At 38.2% G+C, this 23,877-nt stretch overlaps 1 protein-coding gene across 7 annotated transcripts in view; it reads left to right on the forward strand.

Annotated features, from left to right (window-relative positions):
- The window catches only part of Ero1L (endoplasmic reticulum oxidoreductin-1-like protein), a 194,439-nt gene that overhangs the window by 35,297 nt on the left and 135,265 nt on the right, over window positions 1–23,877 (forward strand). For all 7 annotated transcript variants that reach the window (XR_011017600.1, XR_011017599.1, XR_011017596.1 and 4 more), the window contains exons 2-4: window positions 8,682–8,801; window positions 14,551–14,634; window positions 15,076–15,147. Coding sequence is in view for 2 of the 7 variants with exons in the window: in XM_068225421.1 (XP_068081522.1) it covers window positions 8,682–8,801; window positions 14,551–14,634; window positions 15,076–15,147 (276 nt within the window). In the remaining 5 variants the exon portion in view is untranslated. The remainder of the gene's footprint in view (window positions 1–8,681; window positions 8,802–14,550; window positions 14,635–15,075; window positions 15,148–23,877) is intronic.

The raw sequence follows: 23,877 nt of genomic DNA on the forward strand, positions 1-23,877 counted from the left end.
TACAGCTCTAGGCGTAACCCTTGCTGTGTCTCGATGCCCCAGTATTTTTCTAAAAACCTGCGCCGGAATTCTTCGTATCCGTCAAAGCAGTATTTAAATGCCTTGAACCATATCAACGGCTGGTCCGCGAGATATCTTTCAACGATTCGTAAGCGCTTTTCTGCGGGGACATTGTGGTCGGAAAAATATTGGTCCATCTCATTTAAGAACCCTTTCGGTGTCATATGGGCATTGGACCCGAATTTCTTAGGTTCATCATGACTGAAACGCAAAAGGTTGTAAAAAGGGATCGAACCAAGATCCTGTGGTGTTGAGCTACGCCCTGACGTAAGGCGAGTTTGGTTATTCTCATGGGTTGGAACTGATTTTCCCGTCAAGTCAAATTTGTTGTGCGTTCTTGACGGTTCCTGGTCCTTCTTATCGGACTTGTTCAAGATGGACTTCAACAGGTCGTCTCCTCGAGATTCTTGCGTCTTGTCCAGTGTGCTTGAAAATAATTAAGCCAGTCATTTGGTGGTATTGTTTCAAGGTTTACCTCTTCCTTAATTTCCCAGTTGAATTTCTTCAGAATTTTATAAGTTTGTGGTTGTAGTCTTGTTAAGTCTCTTTCCAATGTAGATACAAAATTTTCCCAACTTCCTCTATGTTTTTGTCTAACTTCTTGTTTAGCTACTGCTCTCTTATAATTGCACTTTAATTTATCTTCTATTTTTACCAATTGACAGAAATTTCTTGTAAGCATCTCTTTTTTTCTGATATGACCATTTTTATCTCTTCATCCCAAATTCTCGGGTCTTTTTTTCTCTTCCATTTTTTTCAATTCCTAAACTTTCAAAAGCTGCCTGTTTCAAAGCTAAGCTAATATTTGACCATTCTTCTTCTATATTGGTATGCACTGGTTGTGCTTGAATTAGATTATTAAGTCTATTTTTTATAGCCATTTTAATTTCATTTTTTCCCGTAAAGAATGGCTAAGGAACGTGAGTGTACGAACTGTGGGTCTGGTGAGGCATTGAGGGGTAGGAGGGAGTAGTTGGAAAGTTTGAGGGAGATAATTAGGATTCTCACAGAAGACAGGAAGAAAGATAGGACTCCTTCAAACAATGTACAGGTTACAGTAGGTATACAAGAGGGAGGGGAAGGAAAGGGGGGGGTTGTAGAAGACAGGTGGTCTAATGTTCTAAGGGGAAGGAGATTGCAGGCTAAGGGCTCTATTCAGGATCAGAATTCAGGACAGGTGTCTGTGCGAAATCGATACGAGTCACTCCAGGTAGAACAACAGAGGGAAGATGAGGGACAGGGAACTGTTGGTGAGATGTGTGGAAGTAGGAAGAAGGGAAAAGGTAGGAAAGGGAAATGTAGAGCAGAGGATAGGAAAAGACAGGTGGAACAGGGTCATGGGAACAAGAAAAAGGAGGAGGAAGTAGCTTCTGCAGCTATCAGGAAAGATAGGGCTGACCAGGAGGGGAGGGGATCAAATGAGGTGGGTAGGGTTGAGGCTCTGGTCATGGGGATTTCCATCGTTAGACACGTGGGGAAAGTGTGTGGTGGAAAGGGTACCAGGATAGAATGTTATCCAGGAATTAGGTTGAGGCAGATGTTGAGGAGATGGAGGAGGGAAGGAGAAGGTGGTAGTGTTTCACGTTGGTACCAACAACGTAAGGCAAGCTGATATAAGTACCAACATAGTTCGAGATGTGTGGGATCTGGTAAATGCAGCACGGGTGAAGTTTAAGAAAGCAGAGATTGTTATTAGTGGAATACTGTGTAGGAGGGATACTGCCTGGAGGGTGATTGGGGATTTAAATGAGACTATGGAGTGGGTATGTGGGAAACTGGGAGTGAAATTTCTAATGGGTGGGTAGGAGATAGGGATCTGTGCTCGGATGGCCTTCATTTAAACCCCAGTGGTACATATAAGTTAGGAAATTTGTTTGGAAGGGTAATAGGGAGGTACATTCAGGGAAACGGGATGGCCTAGAGAGCGGTGATAAGGGAACAGGGAACTGAAAATCAAGTAGGGATGACATAAAATTGTTAGTGTTGAACTGTAGAAGTATTGTAAAGAAAGGAATAGAATTAAGTAATTTAATAGATATATAGTTACCAGATATTGTAATAGGAGTTGAATCATGGCTGAGAAATGAAATGGATGCAGAAATTTTCTCACGGCACTGGAGTGTGTATCGTAGAGATAGGATAGGAATGGTGGGAGGGGGAATGTTCATTCTGGTGAAAGAAGAATTAGAAAGCTACGAAAAAGTTAAAGATGAGACACATGAAATTCTAGGTGTAAGGCTCATTTCTAAAGATAATAGGCAACTTGATATATTTGGAGTGTACAGATCGGGAAAGGGTAGCACTGACGCGGATTCGGAATTATTTGATAGGATAGTCGGCTATGTGGGAAACGACATGGAAAGATATGTGATTGTAGCGGGAGATCTGACTTTGCCAGATGTCAATTGGGAAGGAAATGCGAACGACAGGAAGCATGGCCAACAAATGGCAAATAAGTTAATATAGGGAGGACAGCTGATTCAGAAAGTGATGGAACCAACCAGAGGGAAAAATATCCTGGATGTGGTGCTGATAAAACAAGATGAGCTCCATAGGGAAACTGAAGTAATAGATGGTATTAGTGATCATGAAGCTGTTTTTGTGGTAGTTAAAAATAAATGTGATAGAAAGAAAACTCTTAAAAGTAGGACTATTAGGCAGTACCATATGGCTGATAAAGCAGGCATGAGGCAGTTTCTAGAAAGTAACTATGATCGGTGGAAAACGGTAAATAAAAATGTAAACAGACTCTGGGATGGGTTTAAAGAAATTGTTGAGGAATGCGAAAACAGGTTTGTACCTTTAAAGGTGGTAAGGAATGGTAAAGACCCACCTTATTATAATAGGGAAATAAAGAGACTAAGAAGGAGGTGCAGACTGGAAAGAAATAGTTAGAAATGGCTGTGGAAGTAAGGAGAAATTGAAGGAACTTCCTAGAAAATTGAATCTAGCAAAGAAGGCAGCTAAGGATAACATGATGGCAAGCATATTTGGCAGTCATACAAATTTTAGTGAAAATGGAGGGGTATGTATAGGTATTTTAAGGCAGAAACAGGTTCCAAGGAGGACATTCTAGGAATAATTAATGAACAAGGGGGGGTGTATGTGAGGATCTTCAAAAGGCAGAAGTATTCAGTCAGCAGTATGTAAAGATTGTTGGTTACAAGGATAATGTCGAGATAGAGGAGGAGACTAAGGCCAGAGAAGTAATAAAATTTACATATGATAACAATGACATTGTAAATACAAAAGTTGAAAACTAGAAAAGCAGCTGGAATTGATCAGATTTCTGGGGATATACTAAAGACAATGGGTTGGGATATAGTACCATATCTGAAGTACTTATTTGATTATTGTTTGGTCGGAGGAGCTATACCAGATGAATGGAGAGTTGCTATAGTAGCCCCTGTGTATAAAGGAAAGGGTGATAGACATAAAGCTGAAAATTACAGGCCAGTAAGTTTGACATGCATTGCATGTAAGCTTTGGGAAGGCATTCTTTCTGATTATATTAGACATGTTTGTGAAATTAATAACTGGTTCGATAGAAGGCAATTCGGTTTTAGGAAAGGTTATTCCACTGAAGCTCAACTTGTAGGATTCCAGCAAGATATAGCAGATATCTTGGATTCAGGAGTTGAAATGGACTGTATCGCGATTGACCTGTCTAAAGCATTTGATAGGGTGGATCATGGGAGACTACTGGCAAAAATGAGTGCAAATGGACTAGCCAAAAGAGTGACTGAATGGGTTGCTATATTTCTAGAAAATAGATCTCAGAGAATTAGAGTAGGTGAAGTTTTATCTGACCCTGTAATAATTAAGAGGGGAATTCCTTAAGGCAGTATTATCGGACCTTTATGTTTTCTTATATATATAAATGATATGAGTAAAGGAGTGGAATCGGAGGTAAGGCTTTTTGCGGATGATGTTATTCTCTATAGAGTGATAAATAAGTTACAAGATTGTGAGCAACTGCAACATGACCTCGAAAATGTTGAGATGGACAGCAGGCAATGGTATGTTGATAAACGGGGTTAAAAGTCAGGAAAAGTCCTCTCAGTTTTAATTACTGCATTGATGGGGTGAAAATTCCTTTTGGGGATCATTGTAAGTATGTAGGTGTTAATATAAGGAAAGATCTTCATTGGGGTAATCACATAAATATGATTGTAAATGAAGGGTACAGATCTCTGCACATGGTTATGAGGGTGTTTAGGGGTTGTAGTAAGGATGTAAAGGAGAGGGCATATAAATCTCTGGTAAGACCCCAACTAGAGTATGGTTCCAGTGTATGGGACCCTCACCAGGATTACCTGATTCAAGAACTGGAAAAAATCCAAAGAAAAGCAGCTCGATTTGTTCTGGGTGATTTCTGACAAAAGAGTAGCGTTACAAAAATATTGCAAAGTTTGGGTTGGGAAGAATTGAGAGAAAGATGAAGAGCTGCTCGACTAAGTGGTATGTTCCAAGCTGTCAGTGGAGAGATGGTGTGGAATGACATTAGTAGACGAATAAGTTTGAATGGCGTTTATAAAAGTAGGAAAGATCACAATATGAAGATAAAGTTGAAATTCAAGAGGACAAACTGGGGCAAATATTCGTTTATAGGAAGAGGAGTTAGGGATTGGAATAACTTACCACGGGAGATGTTCAATAAATTTCCAATTTCTTTGAAATCATTTAGGAAAAGGTTAGGAAAGCAACAGATAGGGAATCTGCCACCTGGGCGACTGCCCTAAATGCAGATCAGTATTGATTGATTGATTGATTGATGCTTGGATCTCTTAAAAGGCCAGTTTTATAAGTTGTTACCTTTTGTTCTGTGCAGGGTGTATTTTTCTTCATCCATCTTGGCTTTGTGCAGACTGGTGAAACTACTAAGAAATGATCTGTTTCCTTCAGGACCTTGATACACTCTTAACATCTAAAATTAATTCTGCTAGCTTTTGGTTGCAGATGACGTAATCAATGATAGATCGCTGATTCATGGCTGACCATGTGAACTTAAGACTGTCTTTATGTGGAAACATGGTATTCATTATTTTTAACTGATTAAAGAGAACAAAGTTAGTAAGTTTCCTTCCATTACTATTGCAAGTTTTCTCCCCATTTGTTCCTATATTGTTCTGAATTTTGCGATTTCCTACTCTGGCGTTAAAATCTGCCAGTGAAACTACATATCTTGCTTATTAATTTTGTCAATTACTTTCTGTAAATTGTTATAGAAACTATCATTGTCTTCTACTCGTCCCTCTACTGGGGCATAAACGCCTATGACCGTCAGACAACCTCTGGATAGCTTTAGCCTTATCGAAATAATTCTTTCATTCCAGAAAGTGTAGTTATCTATTCTCGATCTTAGTCTTTTATGTATCATGATCATGAGTTCCGCTTTGCTTCTATCCTCTTGTTTGACCCCACTGTAGAATTGTAGGTAATTTACCTTTGCTTATGAGCCTTGTATTTTATGTTTGGTTTCAGAGATTGAAGCAATCGAGATGTCGTGTTTTGAGAGAATGTCATCTAGTTGATCTTTTTGTGCTATTTCCTGTACATTTCATGTAGCGCACCTAAATATATTCTTTTTCTTCCACTTATTATCGTAAACTTTTTTTTTTTTTACCATGGTCGTCATCTTTTATATCCTTCTGGTTTCTTTTCCTTTTGCAAGACTTGAAAACAATCAAATGTCCTTCCGATGGGTTGCTCGCCTGAAGGAAGTAAGACCATTGGTGGGCCTGCCACCACTCAGCTAATGGACAGGCTGAAATCGCAGCATTTCCTCTATAATTGATGCAACGGTTACACCGTCGTGACTCGGTCGTCAGAGCCCCGTCTGTGGAAACAAGTTTGTTCACCCCGGGAAGGTGAGGTTGGCATTTGGACAGGAGAGGTTATATATTGCACGTTGCTGTCCCTTGAACGACCCCATTGTTAATAATCTTGACCATAATAGCCAGTATTGGGCCCGTATTCACTTAATCACAGTAAATAGAGAGATGGATAATCTGCCTAGCCAGTACTCATTACTGTGTGTTAAAAATTTATTTACATTTCACACTTACTATATATATATAGCACATGTATTAGTACATAGTAATGAATTCTCAAAACATGTACTATGTAGTAAATGTGAAATATAAATACATTTTTAATACATAGTATTGACTAGGTGGATTATCCATCTGACCAAAGGGATGTCAGTTCAGAAGAAATCTGAGTTCTGGGTGGTGGACCATTTCAAGTAGGTATTAAGATACCTATTCTAGAGTTGGCTAATGTGTGTATGCTTCAGAACACTGAGATGGCACAGTCAGCTGTCTCACTGCCTCAACACATCAACTCTTCACTGTTTTGAAGCAGTGAGATTGCTTTGTATGTTGTCATATGAACAGAAACTTCAGTAGTTCCATACATGTCAGCTACTTCAATGCTTCGAAACAGCACAGCTTTGAAACAGTGATGGTGCTTTCTTTATCCCCTTGTCTCAATAGCAAAACTTCGTGTGACATTACCCTGAAGATGAGCCGATATTCGTTACTCTTCATATTCCGAATCACGAGTCAAATCACTAAAAGAACAATGTACTCCGCAATGTAAGGTCTTTGTTTTACGCAGAAAAAGGGCATTATTATTATTATTCTCAAAGCAGGGTCTTATCATAACAGGAAGGTGTTCCCGTTTGTCAAGTGCAAAAGTTTTGATAATTATGTTTCTAAATTTCAATTTGAAGTATATTTTTAAACTGGATTAGATGAAGTCTGTTATTGTAGGCACATATAATACTGATCTTGGACACTTTAGATTTACTTACTTTATAATCATTCAAATTAGTTCATTGAGTCTGTTAACTATTTTACTGCACTTTCCTAACTAGTTTAGCTTGTTTGTTAAGACACGTAAAATTCCAATTTTGGGCTCTTCTTAGGTTACATTACTCATTTTGTAATAATTAAAGTTAATTTGCTTACTTAGACTATTATTTGATTTTGCTTTTGTAACTGGATTAGGTTAAGTTTGTTATTGTACATAGAATACCTATTTTCAACTCTTCTTAAATTTCATTAATCATTTTATAATTGTTCAAATTAGTTACTGTTTTAGTGTGCTTTTAATGGTAAAAATTATTCCTTTTAGTATGAACTATCATTGTAAGCGCTTAGTGAAGAAGCAAACTCAGTTTATTACAATATACTGTTACTATTATACTGTACATCATCTATTTATCATACTGTACTTTATACATTTGCTCAAAATATTTCATGTACCTCATATTTTATTGTTATCAGAACATTGAACAGTTTATTCAGTGAATTGAACTTAGTTATGAAGCGTCGTTCACGGGTCACCACGCCATCGCGAAACACCGCTTCTCTTCCAGTCCGAGATGGAAGTGCACCGTGTGTCGACACACTGCTTCAAAGTAGTTCGTTGTGCCATATTGAATGTTTCAAAACAGTCAGCAGTATCACTTTGCCCATCTCTAGTGTATTCTCCCGGGATAACTGTTTAGTAAGGGAAATGGAAATTACATTAATGCGTTGTTGTTTGGGTTATTTTTATAGTTATACTTCCCCTTAAAGCAGTGATTAACAATCATCAATGGTCATAAAATAATAGGTGGGTTCGATGCAACTCTCCACGTCCCTTCTTGTCGTGTGCTTTTAACTTCTGCATTTCTATTGCATTCTACATTAGTCATATCAATGACATGGCGTCCACTATCTTTCTTCTCCTTTAATACAATTCCCTCGTAAGCCAACTGAAAAAGTCTTGGATTGCTCAAGATGTGCCCAATCAACCTGCTTGCTTTTCACCAAATCATTCTTCTTTAACCATTGTGATTTAGTATTTCATCATTTGTGACCTGATCTACCCATCTCACCTTGACCATTCTTCTGTAATATTGCATTTCAAAGGCTTCTATATTCTTCCTTTCTGTTGCAGTTATTGTCCATGTTTCCATACACCACCATGTTTCATACAAAAGTGTGCAGATTAACTTGTAGCAAAGTTGTACTTCCTCTTGACATGATAACCACCACCACCACCACCACCACCACCACCACCACCACCACCATTGATTTTCCAGTTGCTATGAACAGTATTTTGTGTGAAGAAGGGGAGTTTACAGACCAGGTTATCTTTATATTGCTCTGTTTTCAGGCCATTTGTACGTGAATGAAAACTGAATGGGCAATAAATACCTTAAATGCTTAACCTTAAATAAATCTTTTTCATATTTCTGACCCAGCTTTATTACCTTCAGTAGAATAATAATAATAATAATAATAATAATAATAATAATAATAATAATAATAATAATAATAATAATAATAATAATAATAATAATAACACTGTATTGACAGAAAAGTTTCAAGAAATCTATGTAGCTACCTGATTTAATTCATGCAATGAGTGAATAGAGTCTGTTTATTATCATAGATGTAATAAACCATGCATGCTGTCTGAGAAGTCTATGAAGGAGAAATGATGAACACTTCTGAAGAATTTTAAAGTCTTTTTTCTGCACTATACAACTTTGTTGATATCTTTACTACAGTATGGTTATTAATTACCATATGTCACTGTAATTTATGTACTTTGCTTGTTTTCAGTTGAAGGGTCACATAGATGACTGCAGTTGCAGTGTGGACACCGTAGACTATTTCAACAATATGAAGATTTACCCAAGATTACGCAGCTTATTGTTAAAGGATTATTTTCGATTTTACAAGGTTTGTACATAGAATATATATACTGGTGAAATTACTACCGAGATGTCTATCAGAGAGAGGTGCTGGGCGAACAAGATGTGGAAATGAGTATTCAGCTTATGAACACGAGATTGGTTGGAGGAAGGGAGAAATGTATAAAGACTAAGGATCTAAAGATGCAAGGCTAACAGTAAGTTTGGTTAAAAAGAACAACATTTAAGCTCTTTACAACTTTTCAGTTGCATTCAATACAGCAAGTTTGTTCCACGCAGCGCAAGGTTCATTGGGTTCCGATTGAACTGAGACTACTGTTCATTCCACCATAGAACATGTCCAACTTTGTCAACTTTTAATCTTATGCTGGTCTCATCAGACAATTCTTCCCTCTACGCTAATGTGGAACTCGCATCTAGAACTTTCTAGAAGCATATACCTAGTTATAAATTTTAATTGTGCAACACAGGAGTAACTGTCAACCGAAGACTATCTCATCAAGAGTTTTTACGTGAATTCACAAAGATTTTACTCGTCAATGTGAACACTTCTTTGTTACTTTTATCATAATTCGCATATACGGTTTTCAATTTCATATGTCATTCCACCATCATCCCATCCTTCTAGATCCCCTCTCATTTCTCCACATTATTTTACTTTATTTTATCACTATGTCTTTAACTGTTGTAATTTGGCTAGGCTGATGATGGTCCACAGTGGACTGAAACTAGTACCTATTAATATCATTGTAATGTTTTTGTAAAACATCAAATGATTTTTAGTATTGAGGAGGTGGAATATTAAAATTTTGTATTTACTTTAAGCATGGGCAATCAAGGCATAGGAAACTACAATGCAAATGGATTACTACTTCTTGGTCTCTGCGCTGAGCGTGAACTCTTCATCACCAACACACACTTCCATTTACCAACCAGATACAAGACTATATGGATGCATCCACATTCGAAACACTGGCACCACATTGATTACGTCATATCCTGACAACTTGACAAGAAAGATGTCCTCAGCACAAAGACAGCTAGAAACGTTGATGACTGTTGGACGGATCATAGACTTCTTATCAACCGACTCAGAATTTGGTGTGCCAGAAACCACACACTCGTTTCACAAACCCTTCAAGGAAGATATTTAATATTTCCAAACTCCAAAATGAAACCATTGCTAAAGAAGTCCAAAATGCCATAACTGAGCAGCTGACTTCCGATCCAGTCAATACCAAGGATGTGGAGCTGGAATGGGCCACACTTCAAACTATCATCAAAGATTCGGCAGAAAAAAGCAATTGGCTACGAGAAAAGCAAGAGAAATGGCTGGTTTGATGATAATAGTAATGAAAACATTCTGAAACTAATTAGTAAAAAAAGGGAAGCCTACTTATCCCTTACACAAGACCCTTCCTCTGTAGTGAAGAAAGCATGTTTCCAAGAGCTTAAGATGAAATATCAGGCTGATATAAGAGAGATGAAAGAATGAATGGTGGCAACAGAAAGCCAAGGAACTCCAGACTTTGTCCGATACCAGAGACCTTCGGAATTTCTACTAAAAACTAAAGGAAATATTTGGGCCCTCTCGCTCTTCATCAGGTGTTCTGAAAGCCATTAACAGTGACACCATTCTTACAGACAGTCAAGACATATTAAGACGCTGGAAGGAACACTTCAGCCTACTTTTGAATTGAAGCTGCCGAAGACTTCCTCCAACATGTGCCACAACATCCTCTGGAACTGTGGATGGCAGTCCAACCAACCTTCCATGATTTCACCAAAGCCCTCAAAAGTATGAAAGCAAGAAAATCTCCCAGGCCAGATAACATCCCTCTAGAACTTATTCAAAGTGGAGGACTATCTTTGAAGACCAGGATTTTCTCCCTGATTCTAGTAATTTGGGAAACACAGAGGTGCCTGCCGAAATGAAAAATGCCACCATAGTAACCAATTTCAAGAAAGGTGATCGAGGTTTCTGTAGCAATTACCATAGCATTTCCCTCCTATCCATAGCAGGAAAAGTTCTGGCAAGGATTTTGTTGAACCGTCTTCAGCCTGTTTCCGAAATGGTACTCCCTGAGTCTCAATCTGGGTTTCGGGCCTCAAGAGGTACCATTGACATGATCTTTTGTGCTAGACATATCCAATATAAATGCAGAGTATAACAAGTCCCGCTTCTTTTGGTATTTTACGATCTAGAAAACCCTTTGATACTGATCCTAGAGAAGCTATGAGGGTGGTATTACGGCGCTTTGGCTGTCCTGACTGTTTTGTAGGCTTAATCCAGGCTCTTCATGATGAATTGGTTGGACGAGTTTTTCACCAGAATGAGCTCTCAGAAGAATTTCCTATCACAAATGGGCTTAAGCAAGGCTGCGTGCTTGCCCCCACTCTTTTCGCCCTGTACTTGGCAGCCGTGCTTCACGAGACTTCTACTATCGACCATGTGAGGGTGGAAATTAAGTTTTGGTATGATGGCTGACTGTTCAAGCAAACCAGGCTCCGTTCTCAGAGATTGACTCATAATACACGGATAATGGAGCTTCAATATGCTGATGGCAATGCAACACCTGCCCCTTAAAGGTGAAATAAGGATGAAATGGAATTTTATCCGAGTTTCTATTTAAACCTAAAGGGTTATTTGACCAGGTTGATATCCTCAACCTAAAATCAAAAACAAAGTAGGGATTAATCTACTTTCAAAAAATAAATAAAAAGAAAATATACTCATGCTTCTAAAAGTACAATATAATATCAATATAAATTCACGACTATAGCCGCTGGAACAATCTTATTATTCATACGTTAAAGTTTTAGTAATGAAGTGCCTGATAAAAAGGATTACTGTGATAGAGTAAATCATGTAATTATTTACCTTCATTATATCTAATAGATTTAAACTATTTCCTAAAGTACACCTGAGGGGCTTCAAACATTCATCAACTTTTTTAAGGAAGCTTATGAATGATTTGGTCTAACCATCAACATCCATAAGACTAAAGTACTTGCGCCGCTGGCACCAGGTGGTACTGTACCTGAACTAAACGTCACCATAGCAGGAACACCTCTTGAACAACTAGACCAGTTCATCTACCTTGGTAGTATTCTAACTACACACGGCAACCACATCATTTGTACAAGGGGCACTAGGAAAGTTTTGCAATGTGAGTGAATGCTTTAGACTTCTTCCAAATAATTTCCACCACACTCAATACACTTCTCTATATGTCAAAACCAGTCACTGAACCAACTCTGCCACTTTTCTTCAGTTACATTTTCACACTCTTGATTCCCATGCTGCCAGAAGCTCCTCATCGGATGCAAAACGCCGCCCTTTCAGCTTCATCTTCACTTCTGGGAAGAGTGCAAAGTCACATGGGGCAAGATCAGGACTGTATGGAGGGTGATCAAGCACAGTGAATCCTGATCTGGCAAGAAAATCCATTGTTACATTAGCACGATGTGCTGGAGCATTGTCGTGATGCAAGTGCCAAGTGTTGAGCCGTGACCTTTGACAAGTCTCACTGTACCACTTCGCAGTAACTGTCCTTTATGTTTCTAGCACAACCCGAGTCAGAATGCCCCGTTTAATGAAGAATACTGCAATCATCCTTTTCTTCACTGACCTTGACTTTCGCACAGTCACAGGAGTACCCTCATCTTCAAACAGCCACACCTTGTTCTGGGATTTTGTTGGGACATCGTAATAATAAAGCCAAGTTTTGTCACCTGTAACTATGCTATTGACATTATGCGAAGTGCAATTCTAAAACTGTTTTAGCATTTTTCGGCACCATTTCATTCAATATGCCCTTTGTTACTCTGAAAGTGAATGGGGCACCCAAGGGGAACAAACCTTTCTAACATGGAGATGGTCGTGTAGAATTGAATGAGTAGCTGGTGCAGGGATGTGGAGGGTCTCTTCTACCTGCCGATATGTCGACTGCCTCTCTTGCTGCAACATTTTCCTCACAGCTTCAATGTTTTCCTCAGTCACTGATTCAGACGGTCGCCCAGAACAAGCATCGTCTTCAACCCCAAAATTTCCCCTCTGGAACTCTTTGTATCAGCGGAAAATTGTTGTCTGATGTGGACAGTCTTTCCCCAGTACAGGAGTCATTTCCTTCAGGCACTGGTCAACAGTTAATCCACGTGCAAAATTGTAGCGGATAATTATGCAGTATTCACCTTTTTCAGTCCCACTGCTTGGTAACAACTGGTTTGAAGGTCGCGCCTTGCTGTCTTCTAGACCGGTTTTCATCCCTCACCATAACATTGGTGTCCAACCAACCGTTTTTTGTATTGCAAAACTTTCCTAGTGCCCTTTGTAGTACGCTCTAACTATTGCATGGTGTATAGTTACCAACCAGGGGTATGATACCTTCATGATATTGTCACCTGTTTCTCACCTTGGTGGCTACAGTTCAAATTCTGGCCAATGTATATAGTATTTTTGACCTGAAAAATAAGTTTTCCTCTTTACTTTCTACCTATCTTTCTCTGTTCATACTTTTTATATATTTTGTTCTCTCTTCATCTTTACCTCAATCCTATCCTTAATTGTCTTTCTACCGGGCGAGTTGGCCGTGCGGTTAGGGGCACGCAACGGTGAACTTGCATCCGGGAGATAGTGGGTTCAAACCCCACCGTCGGCAGCCCTGAAGATGGTTTTCCGTGGTTTCCCATTTTCACACCAGGCAAATGCTAGGGCTGTACCTTAATTAAGGCCACGGCCACTTCCTTCCCATTCCTAGGCCATTCCTATCCCATTGTAGCCATAAGACCTATCTGTGTCGGTGCGACATAAAACATATAACAGTTGTCTTTCTTAACCTCCCTTTTCATTGCTTTTGATTTTTTTCCTCATGAATGACTTTGTTATGTTTCTTAACTTATTGTCAAGAAATCTTCAGGCTTGTGTGCAAATAAGATGATATAAAGAATTGAATGAATGACCTGAACACTATGACTCTGAACATAATGAGGAGCCAGAACAAGTTCCTCTGGTGAATAATAAAAATATACTGATCATTCTCCTATGAAATATGAATTTCTGACCACTTGAAACTACTTTTAGGGCTCTGTATCCCTATTTTGTGATGTATCAGTTTTCTGTCTCTTTAGGTTTTACAAATCTACCAACTCTTCCCATTTTTAAAGACCGAATTTCCTAGTTCTTGTTCTGTCTTTACTCCGACCATGTCAGAGTATCTGAGACTAATGTCTTTTGTTTCTTTTTGCTTTCCCTTTCAACTTCTGCACCTGACATCTAATTACTTGGAGCATTAAAGCCCTTCCCTTCCTTCTCTTGATGTTTGTGCCCTTGATGCTAAAGTCTATAAAATTAAAGAAACATGGCTGTCCTGAGAATGGTTTTCTGTGGTTCCCCATTTTCACTTCCAGGCAATTGCTGGGACAGTTTCTATTAATAGGGCACAGCTGATTCATTCCATCTCTTTATACAGTTTCATTCACCATCATTCATTTCATCCTAATTAGCTCCTCAACTGAAGTTTGCATCAGGAAGGGCATCTGGCCGTAAAAACCATGCCATATAAATTCATTCCATGCCATCCCTGACCCCCCCCCCCCGCAATATTAAGAAAAGGGAAGTACTTTTGTTGTAAAGTTTCCTGTCCTTTATTAATTTTTAAATGTGTGCGAGGAGATCCTTTATGTTATAGTGCTTACTTGTAACTTTCTCTTATCGTCTTGATATAAGGCTTGGGTGGTCAATCGATAAATATTTTAAGATTTCTTTTGTTGTTTAGGTCAATTTAAACAAAGAGTGCCCATTTTGGAGTGATGATAGCCGTTGTGCCATCCGGTATTGTCATGTGGAGGCCTGTTTAGAAGTAAGTACGTGACATATTTGTCTCTTTTTATTTATATCCTTAGAATGACAGTCCCACTGAGTGACATGGAAATTACACTCTCTGAAAGCTAAAAAATTAAAGAAAATAAAGGGGTAGATAGTTCGATTGATATTTTACTTGAGGCTTTTAGCATGAAAGCTGGAAAGTTTTGACAGACGAAGAAAATAACTTGGGCTGAGGGACAGTTAAAAAATGTTCTTTGATTGATTTTCTTTATCATGTAAGCCTAGTTCTGATAAAATTAACAGCAAGTGGTTGTGTTTTTGAAGAAATACTTCAAACTTTCAAGTAGCCACAAATTTATAATTGTATATGATTTCTTCTTAAAAATTAGTTTATAAAGTTTAATTTGTGTTGTATTAATGTACTTCAAAATGTATTGCTCTACTTGTGGTGGCCTAATGCTTCGTGTATTTATAGGAAGACATCCCAGTTGGTCTGAAAGGTCACCATCTCAGACAACCATCATTTGAAGATGATGCCTTGCTCAAGGTGAGAATTTATTTAGGTTTGGTACATAATCTAAATAATGAAAAACCGTAATAAAAAAGTTCAAACTCCATAGTTTGTTATGATCTGTGAAATATAGATTGTTGTTCTTTCTCCATTTTCCTTGTTAAATCTGTAACTTAATTATTGTTGTCATTTTGGCTTCTCAGCCTGAAGATTGGTGGGAGGGGGGCATAACATCCAGTGACTATTCAAAAGGTCCATGCCAAAACGTCCATAACAAACAGTCTAATGGTATTAGTGGTCTATATCAGGGCCTCTCAAATGCCCAAAATCTCACGTGTGCAAACTGAGGTGCAGAGGACCTGTGCACGGTGCATCAGTCCCACTCGGCTTAGCTCAGACCAGCGATTCGTCTCGGGGCGACTTGGCTAAGCTCGGCTCAACTCGACTCGGATTTGGAGCGCTACGGAGCAAGTGAGGAAGAGGGAGACAGGCGGTGCACTGGTGCATGCACCCTAAGAGGCCCTGGTCTGTATGTTCAGAACACCCTTGTCAAAATGTCCAGTGGATTTGAAGGTCAGTACGTTAAAAACATAACTACAAAATGTTCATGGGCAAAATAGACTTTTAATATATAAAAATGGTGTATTTGTAAGTCAGTACTTTGTGTGTGTGTTACTAATTTGGCAAAAAAAAAATTAACAGTGAGACTTGGCTGAAATCTTATTTTCTCAAAAAAAAAAAAAAAAAAAAACACAACCTAACAAAACAGTTCTCCATTACAAGATTTATTGCTACCAGTACCATTCATCAAGCAAGCTATTAGAAGTGCATAGAAAGAAGTTGCAATGCTCATTGTGTCTACAGCATTCAGCTTGAAAAATATTGAGGTAATTCAAGATGGTACTAGTGAACAGCAGCACAACCTTGGTGTGGTAGGAGAGGTGCAAAGGGTAGTAAACCTAATGAAAATACCAGTAGAAGAGGAACCAAATGCTACTAAAAGACAAGTGTTGCGATCAGCTATGGGTGAAATCCATGATCAAGAGGGCTACTAACGGTACCTGAGAGCAACACTTTAAGACACCGTGTGAATTGTGTTGAGATCTGTAATCAACCATGGACTCTAGTTTCTATACTTGGTACTGAATTCTCTCTTGAGTACCAAATTACAAAACGTGGCAAAAATTTTCTTGTGCCCCTATATGATTCTTGAACTGATGAGAAGGGAAATAGCTAATTTTTACTACACAATAGAACATTACACTTCTGAATGCCAATAAATCAATATTTACAGATGGCATGTTTAAAACTGTACTAATACAATTAATGCACATTTTTACTAAGCATGGAATTGTCATGGGCCACACAATACCACTTGTATACACACTTAACAATGAGGATGCTTGTTGTTTAAAGGGGCCTAACATCTACTGTAGGTCATTAGCCCCACTTACAGTAAGAAGGTGAGAAGAAAGTGTCTGTATGACCAAGTTCTGCAATTTTCATGTAAGGTAAAAATGTAACCATCAATCCTGATGGATTTTAAAATAGTCTGTATGAATGAAGTTAATTAATTTTTCCCAAATTCTCGTGTACAAGAATGTCTATTTCATTTTTCACAATCCTTATGAAGAAAAATTACCTCGCTTTGTTTGCAACAAATTTTAAAACTCGTAGAAGTTCAGTTTGCAGTGTACCATTATGTTTGGGCTACCCTTTGTGCCATTAGATGATGTTCTTGACACATATGATTACATCATAGAAGAGAAAGAAATGAGATTTCATTGAGTAGAGTAGGCCTACTTGAACAAATGTATGTTAGTGGCAGAGGCAAGAGAAGACCCTAGAATCCAAAATTTCCCCAGACATGTGGAATGTATATTCCGCTGTTAAAAGTGGAGATCCCAGGACGAATCATAGCGCAGCAAATTTCAGAGGTTGATGGTACATCATCTTTCAATCCGGAGGTTCATAGAAGTTTTAAAGAATGAGCAACAATCTAATGAACAAGTCAACACACAACTTTGCGGTGGTCGTTTCAACTATGTCCATCTATTCCTCGGGAAGTATTTACACAACTAGGCACATGTAATATCATGAGAATAATACCTTAAATCATTTTCGTACAGGATGAAGTATAATCCAGCTGAGCTTGAGGAAGATGAAAATGAAGATGACAATGTAGAATGAATTTTGTAAATAAAATTTAATAGTAAGAATATATATTTTTAAATTTGAATCACTGAAGATAACTATAATATATATGTTCTTTTTTAATGGATCTTTGCATTTGTGGATATTTTAGATTGTGCAATTTCTTCTTGTGGACATTTTGGTACTGTATGTGGCTAAGCGAACTATTTTAAATAGTTACATTATACATTTACTGAAATTTTATGTATTGCATTGGTACAGTATGTGTTTGAAATGTGTACCATCATGTGCCACACATTGTTCACAATGTTTCTGAAGATTATTGAACATGTTGATGAACAAAGGTTCCCCTAAGGCCACAAAAAATTACTATCTTCTCATGTAATTTGGGAGTATTTGTAGGTTAGTTTGAAAACTGTTTCCTTCAACATACCCCATGTGTAGGCATCTGAGGCCATAAGATCAATGAGCAGGAAGGATACAGGAATGGAGTTTCATGAAAATTTAGGTGATTTCTAATTTGTTATTGCAGAAGGTTTCCTTTTATACTCATTAACCTGTGTAGACTATGTATGGATGACAATACAAGTAGAATTCTCCTGAATGGGGAAAGATTTGACCCTTTCCAAAACAACTGGTTTAAGACATGGCAATGTTTATCCCCTCTTCTTTTCAATATTGCTCTTGAAAAAGTTATTAGATTACTGGAATTAGTTACGGCGGGAATACATCTTGGACAGTATCATAAAGTGCTTGCTTACGCAGTTGATATTGTACTCATGTGAGAAATAAGATTGAAATGCGGAAATTGTTCATTGAACTTGAGGAGACAGCATTAAAATTAGGCCTCAGAATTAACGACCAAAAAACTCGGTACATGATAATGAAGAGGAATATTGACGTGAATGAGAACCGGTTGCCTCTGATTATTGGTAAACATACTTTTGAACGAGTTGAGCTTTTCAAATTCCTAGGAGTTATGATTAGAGAACAGAATCAAAGAGAAGTGGAAATCAAAGTTAGAACACAGAATGCTAACAAGGTGTACTACTCTCTACAGCTTCTATTGGGATCAAAATTTTTGATGAGAAATACAAAACTGAAAATATGTACTGTCACCAGGCCAGTTCTAACTTATGGTTCTGAATCATGGAGTTAAAAAAAAAAACGTCATCAGTTGCAGGTTTTCGAAAATAAAGTTAACAGGAAAATTTTTGGACCGTACTTTGATTCTATATCTCAAACCTGGAATAAGAGATCAAATAAAGAACTACACTCACCATCACAGCAAGCACCAATAATCAACATCATCAATTCCAGAAGACTTCAATGGGCTGGTCATCTTGTAAGGATGGAAAATGATAGGATGGTTTTACGATCTTTAAAGAAGAACTAACAGGAAAAAGACCAGTGGGAAGACCACATAACTCCTGGATAAACAAAATCTTCAAGCTATGAAGACGTCTGAATGTGAACTACTGGCAAAAACTGGCCCAAACCAGAGTTCAGTGGAGGCAATTTGTGATATAGGCACGAGATCTTCATGTCCCATAGAAGCTTGCTGAGTGAGTGAGTGAGTGAGTGAGAAGGTTAAGTGATTCCCGCTCGATGTAGTCTGTACCTCCACCTTGCTGCATTCATTGTTGTTGGAGGGTAAATTTCTGGCATGATGAAAACTGCGCTAATCCTGCATGACTGGGGTAATAATGAGGTCCATTAAAATAACTGCCTGGTCCACTGTTTTCGGATTCCTCAAACAGACCTGTCACTCAAAACAAGTTTCAGTTATGTTTGTTGTAGACTCCACTTTGGGGACTGTAACATGTGTTGGAGAAGTTTTCCATGATCCTAATTTGTGCTTATGGTCCTTGGGTGCCTGTTTGTCCATTTCATTGACATAAGGCTGATATCATGTGACAGAACTTGTCGGTGGCAGCTAAAATTGTTCTGTTGTTTGGTTCCTCCTTATTAAATAGCTCTTCGTACTGTTCTTTAACATGAACCAAAAATGGCCCATTCTGGCGCCACACTCCATATGGCCAGAAATAATGTTCCACAATAAACACCTTCTCTCTCCTGAGACCCATAATTGGAGAAATCAACACAATCCCATCATCTCTGTAAGACCTATCTGTGTTGGTGCAACCTAATGTAGATTGTAAAATAAATTAATTTGGAAGAATAAGGTTGCAATTGATTTAATATTATGCATGCGAATAATGTATGAATATTGATTATAGACATTTGAAACTGAAATTAATCACTGAATTTGAAATAAAGTTTGATAATGGGAAAGTAGTTAAACACATCATATATAAAAAGACAGGAACAGTGAAAGGAACACGACAGGAAAAAAACAAGGACTGTCTCCACGTCTTCATACAATGCTGTCTACAGGTAGATTGCCTCTCTTTTCATCAGTCAATTACATTAAAGGGCATGTAGGTTTTGTCAATCAGTGCTGTTGATATTCATAATGTATTGAGTATCGTGACGGAAGGATTATAATCTCATCAGAATGATTTTGTATGATTAGATAATGTCAGATACATGGATTGTAAAGTTGTTAGTAATCATTATTCAGTAACTGATGTTTATCCTGCCCTTTTACATGTTAGGCAGCCTTATCATAATGATTATCTGTAACTGTACGTTAGAATTGATCTTTATGACAAAATACCATATTCTTCTATTTCATTCCCTCTAGAGATTGGGATGAAAGTTATCAAGATAATTTTCTTACCTGTGCAAGGGATTTTTATGCACGACATGAAATAGATCTTCAATTTTTAAGAAGCACAGATCATTGATTTATTGTTCTAGGAAATACATGCTACTTCTTCACTTCTATGTTCTAATGATCATCTGTTACCAGAGAATGTGCTACATAATATTTTGCAATGGCTGCAAATTTTCCTAGAACCTGTGTGCTTGATCCCTTGCACAGTCAGTTGAGTGCATAACTGTGAGAGATTTGTCTCCCAAGACTGATGAAGAATTAATTCAGAAAATGTTACTAGGGTCTCGGACATAAGCAGTTGAAGGAATGTTAAATGCACATCATCTTATCCTGTGAGGTCCTTACATTTATATCTATTGCATAATTATAGAAGGAGTATATTAAGGCGACACTCCGGAGATAAAGATATATTTTTACCTAATGCATGGATTTTCACAAAACTTTGTGGGAATGTCATCTACATAAAAGTAGAGATATCACGAACATTTCATTCATATACAATCAATAGTTTTTCCAACAAACATTTTTTGAATTTTTCAATTCCATTTTTTCATGGAATTTAATTAACATGTTAATGTAAATTTATAACTAGGTAGATAATACTTATTTTAAAAGCACTACATATTGATTTTTCTGTACATAATTTATATAAGAAGATATATTGTATTAAAGTTTGTGTAATTTTTACGTTCTAAAATTTTGGACTTAAACATCTCTACTACTTGAAAAAATTCTGCAATAAAAATTTCCATATGCAGGTTTCTTAATATATATACCATACAAATTTTGTTACAATTGGCTGAATATTATGGGAGGAAAATGGGGATATAAGTGTAAAAATTACAATTTGCAGGAAAATTAAAGCAGAGTTCAAGTGAAGTCTTCTTCCAGATTCATTACCTAAAAGTAGCCAGAACCATATGTTTTTCCTTTCCTTCCTTTCTTAGCAGCTTCTGTATGAATACTGGTAACTCTGGAAGCTTGTCTCTTTTTCTTCTTCTCCTCCTCCTCCAAAGAACGGAAAATGATTCACCTGCATTTTGTTTTTCACAATGCAACGTTTTCTAAGTCAAAGTTATGAGGATAGTAGTTTCTGTCATGTCATGATTGTTGGGTATAGGTGCAGGACCTAAATGGCTTGAAGATGATGCGGTGCTTTCCTGATGAGAACAGTCTGATTCCGATAACATTTCATGACCTAATTTCTTCAATGGAGACTCCTGTTCGGTAATAGCTGATCCCCATCTCTATCAAAAGTTCAGCAATTCAGCGCTTAGCTAAGGCTGATTTATGTTTACGCATATTGTTTATTCCCTTGAATACAAGCTATCAATTATTACAGCACACTGTCTTTCAATAATAACAGTATCTTGATACGCAACCACAAGATGTTACTTGCGTGCATACTTCACAAAAGTAAACAGACTGACTACCACCACAGAACCCACAAAAAAGATTAAACATACAAAAATAACAAAACTTATAGTTGTCAGCACTATTGTAGTATCATCAGGAATACCAATATGCTGGGCTGAGTGGCTCAGATGGTTGAGGCACTGGCCTTCTGACCCCAACTTGGCAGGTTCGATCCTGGCTCAGTCCGGTGGTATTTGAAGGTGCTCAAATACGTCAGCCTCGTGCCGGTAGAATTCCTGCAGGACAAAATTTCGGCACTTCAGCGTCTCCGAAGACCGAAAAAGTAGTTAGTGGGGCATAAAGCAAATAGCATTATTATTATTATTATTATTATTATTATTATTATTATTATTATTATTATTATTATTATTATTATTATTATTCAGTAGAGTACTGGAATATTTGTCTGTAAAAAACCAAACCAAACCAAACCCCATGGCACTACAGCCCTTGAAGGGCCTTGGCCTACCAAGCGACCGCTGCTCAGCCCGAAGGCCTGCAGATTACGAGGTGTCGTGTGGTCAGCACGACGAATCCTCTCGGCCGTTTTCTTGGCTTTCTAGACCGGGGCCGCCATCTCACCGTCAGATAGCTCCTCAATTCTAATCACGTAGGCTGAGTGGACCTCGAACCAGCCCTCAGGACCTGGCCGGGAATCGAACCCGGGGCCTCCGGGTAAGAGGCAAGCACGCTACCCCTACACCACGGGGCCGGCTATTTGTCTGTAAAAGGCTTAATAAATTCATTCAGAAATATGGCAGATCTTACAGCTTAAGTCTGTATAAATACAGGGTGAAGCGAAATTCGCGCACTCGGGCGTCGCAGCGCGACTCCTCACATGAGAGCAATAAAAAAATGTCTCTCACAAAAGTTCGTCCTGCGAGTATATCCGGGAGAAAAAGAACGTTGAAGAGTGGCAATCTGGCAACACTGTAACCACATGTAGGGTAACTACATCTGTCAGCATGTATTAGCCGTGCTGTTCAGTTGGTGCAGTGGATAGAGTTTTGGGTTAGCATGCAGGAGGTCAAGGGTTCGATCCTGTGTTGAGGCGCTTTTTTATTTGCTAAATTCCATCGGACATTTCATACTTTAATACAGTAAGACACCATTTCTGAGGTCACATGTATCCTACATTTACAAAATTTAGTAACGCTGAACATTAACACATCTAGTAAATGAAGTGGTGCGAATAAATTCACGCCCATGAAATGGAAAGGGCGTCTTTCAAAGCTGACCAATGAAAACGAATGTTCGTCTGTTTCTAGGATCGTAATATGTAAGTGAAAATGGTTTCTAGAGGACCCGCTGCAATCGCTGTTGATGATTAAGATGCCAGATACCATCCCACCTGGACTACATTTATGAAATAAAAAACGCGCCTCAACCCAGGATCGATCCCTCGACCACCTACATGCTAACCCTGAACTCTATCCACTGCACCAACTGTACAGCACGATTAATGTGTGTTAACAGAGGTAGTTACCCTACATGTGGTTACAGTGTTGCCAGATTGCCACTCTTCAACGACCTTTTTCTTCCAGATATACTCGCTGGACGAACTTTTGTGAGAGACATTTTTTTATTGCTGGCATGTGAGGAGTCGCACTGCGACGCCCAAGTGCGCGAATTTCGCTTCACCCTGTATATCGGGAGGGGGGTGGGAGTGTTGGAGGGGGGCCTTTGGCCCATCCCATGGATGCATAATTGCAAAGAACAGGCATATTCGATTGAATGAAAACATGACAATGACATCATTACCTAACAAAGCAGTTCTGCAGATGCCATGCCATTTCTGCTGTGTGCAGACTGGCAAACAAAGCACTATTAAAGTGATAAATTGTTTGAATTCAATAAAATAACTTTGTGACAAGAAAGAAGAAACTCAATCCTTTCAAATTCAGTCATTAAAAAAAAAATTGCCAAAATGACCAAAATATCGATTTTTATTTCCAGTGTGTCGCCTTTACTAATATACTGACAAATAACTTCTGCTGGACATATTGCCTTAGCTATGGTAACTTATTTCATAAGCTTGCCTGTACTGGAATCCTGCATGTTCACTAGTCTCTGTAAACACTTTATTGCTTTTTATATCTTCTCTGAACTGGATTGATTGATTGATTGATTGATTGATTGATTGATTGATTGATTGATTGATTGATTGATTGATTGATTGATTGATTCTGTGGCTATGAACAGTAAGTATGTTTATGGCTCTTTCAAGTGAAGTGGGTGTTGTATCCACAACGAAAGCAAAAAATAGCATAATGGAATGGACCTGTGTATCACACAGGATAATTACTGTACAAACAAAAGCCGAAGTTAGACCTGTGACCCTAGTGCAGTGTTATGTGCCAACAGATTTAGCAGATGAGGAAGAGAAGAAGTAGTTCTATGATAGGCTGACATCAACACTGGCAGGAATAAAGGAGGAGGACATTGTGGTATTAATG

This window comes from Anabrus simplex, chromosome 1 (genome assembly GCF_040414725.1).
Source record: "Anabrus simplex isolate iqAnaSimp1 chromosome 1, ASM4041472v1, whole genome shotgun sequence".
Taxonomy (NCBI): domain Eukaryota; kingdom Metazoa; phylum Arthropoda; class Insecta; order Orthoptera; family Tettigoniidae; genus Anabrus; species Anabrus simplex.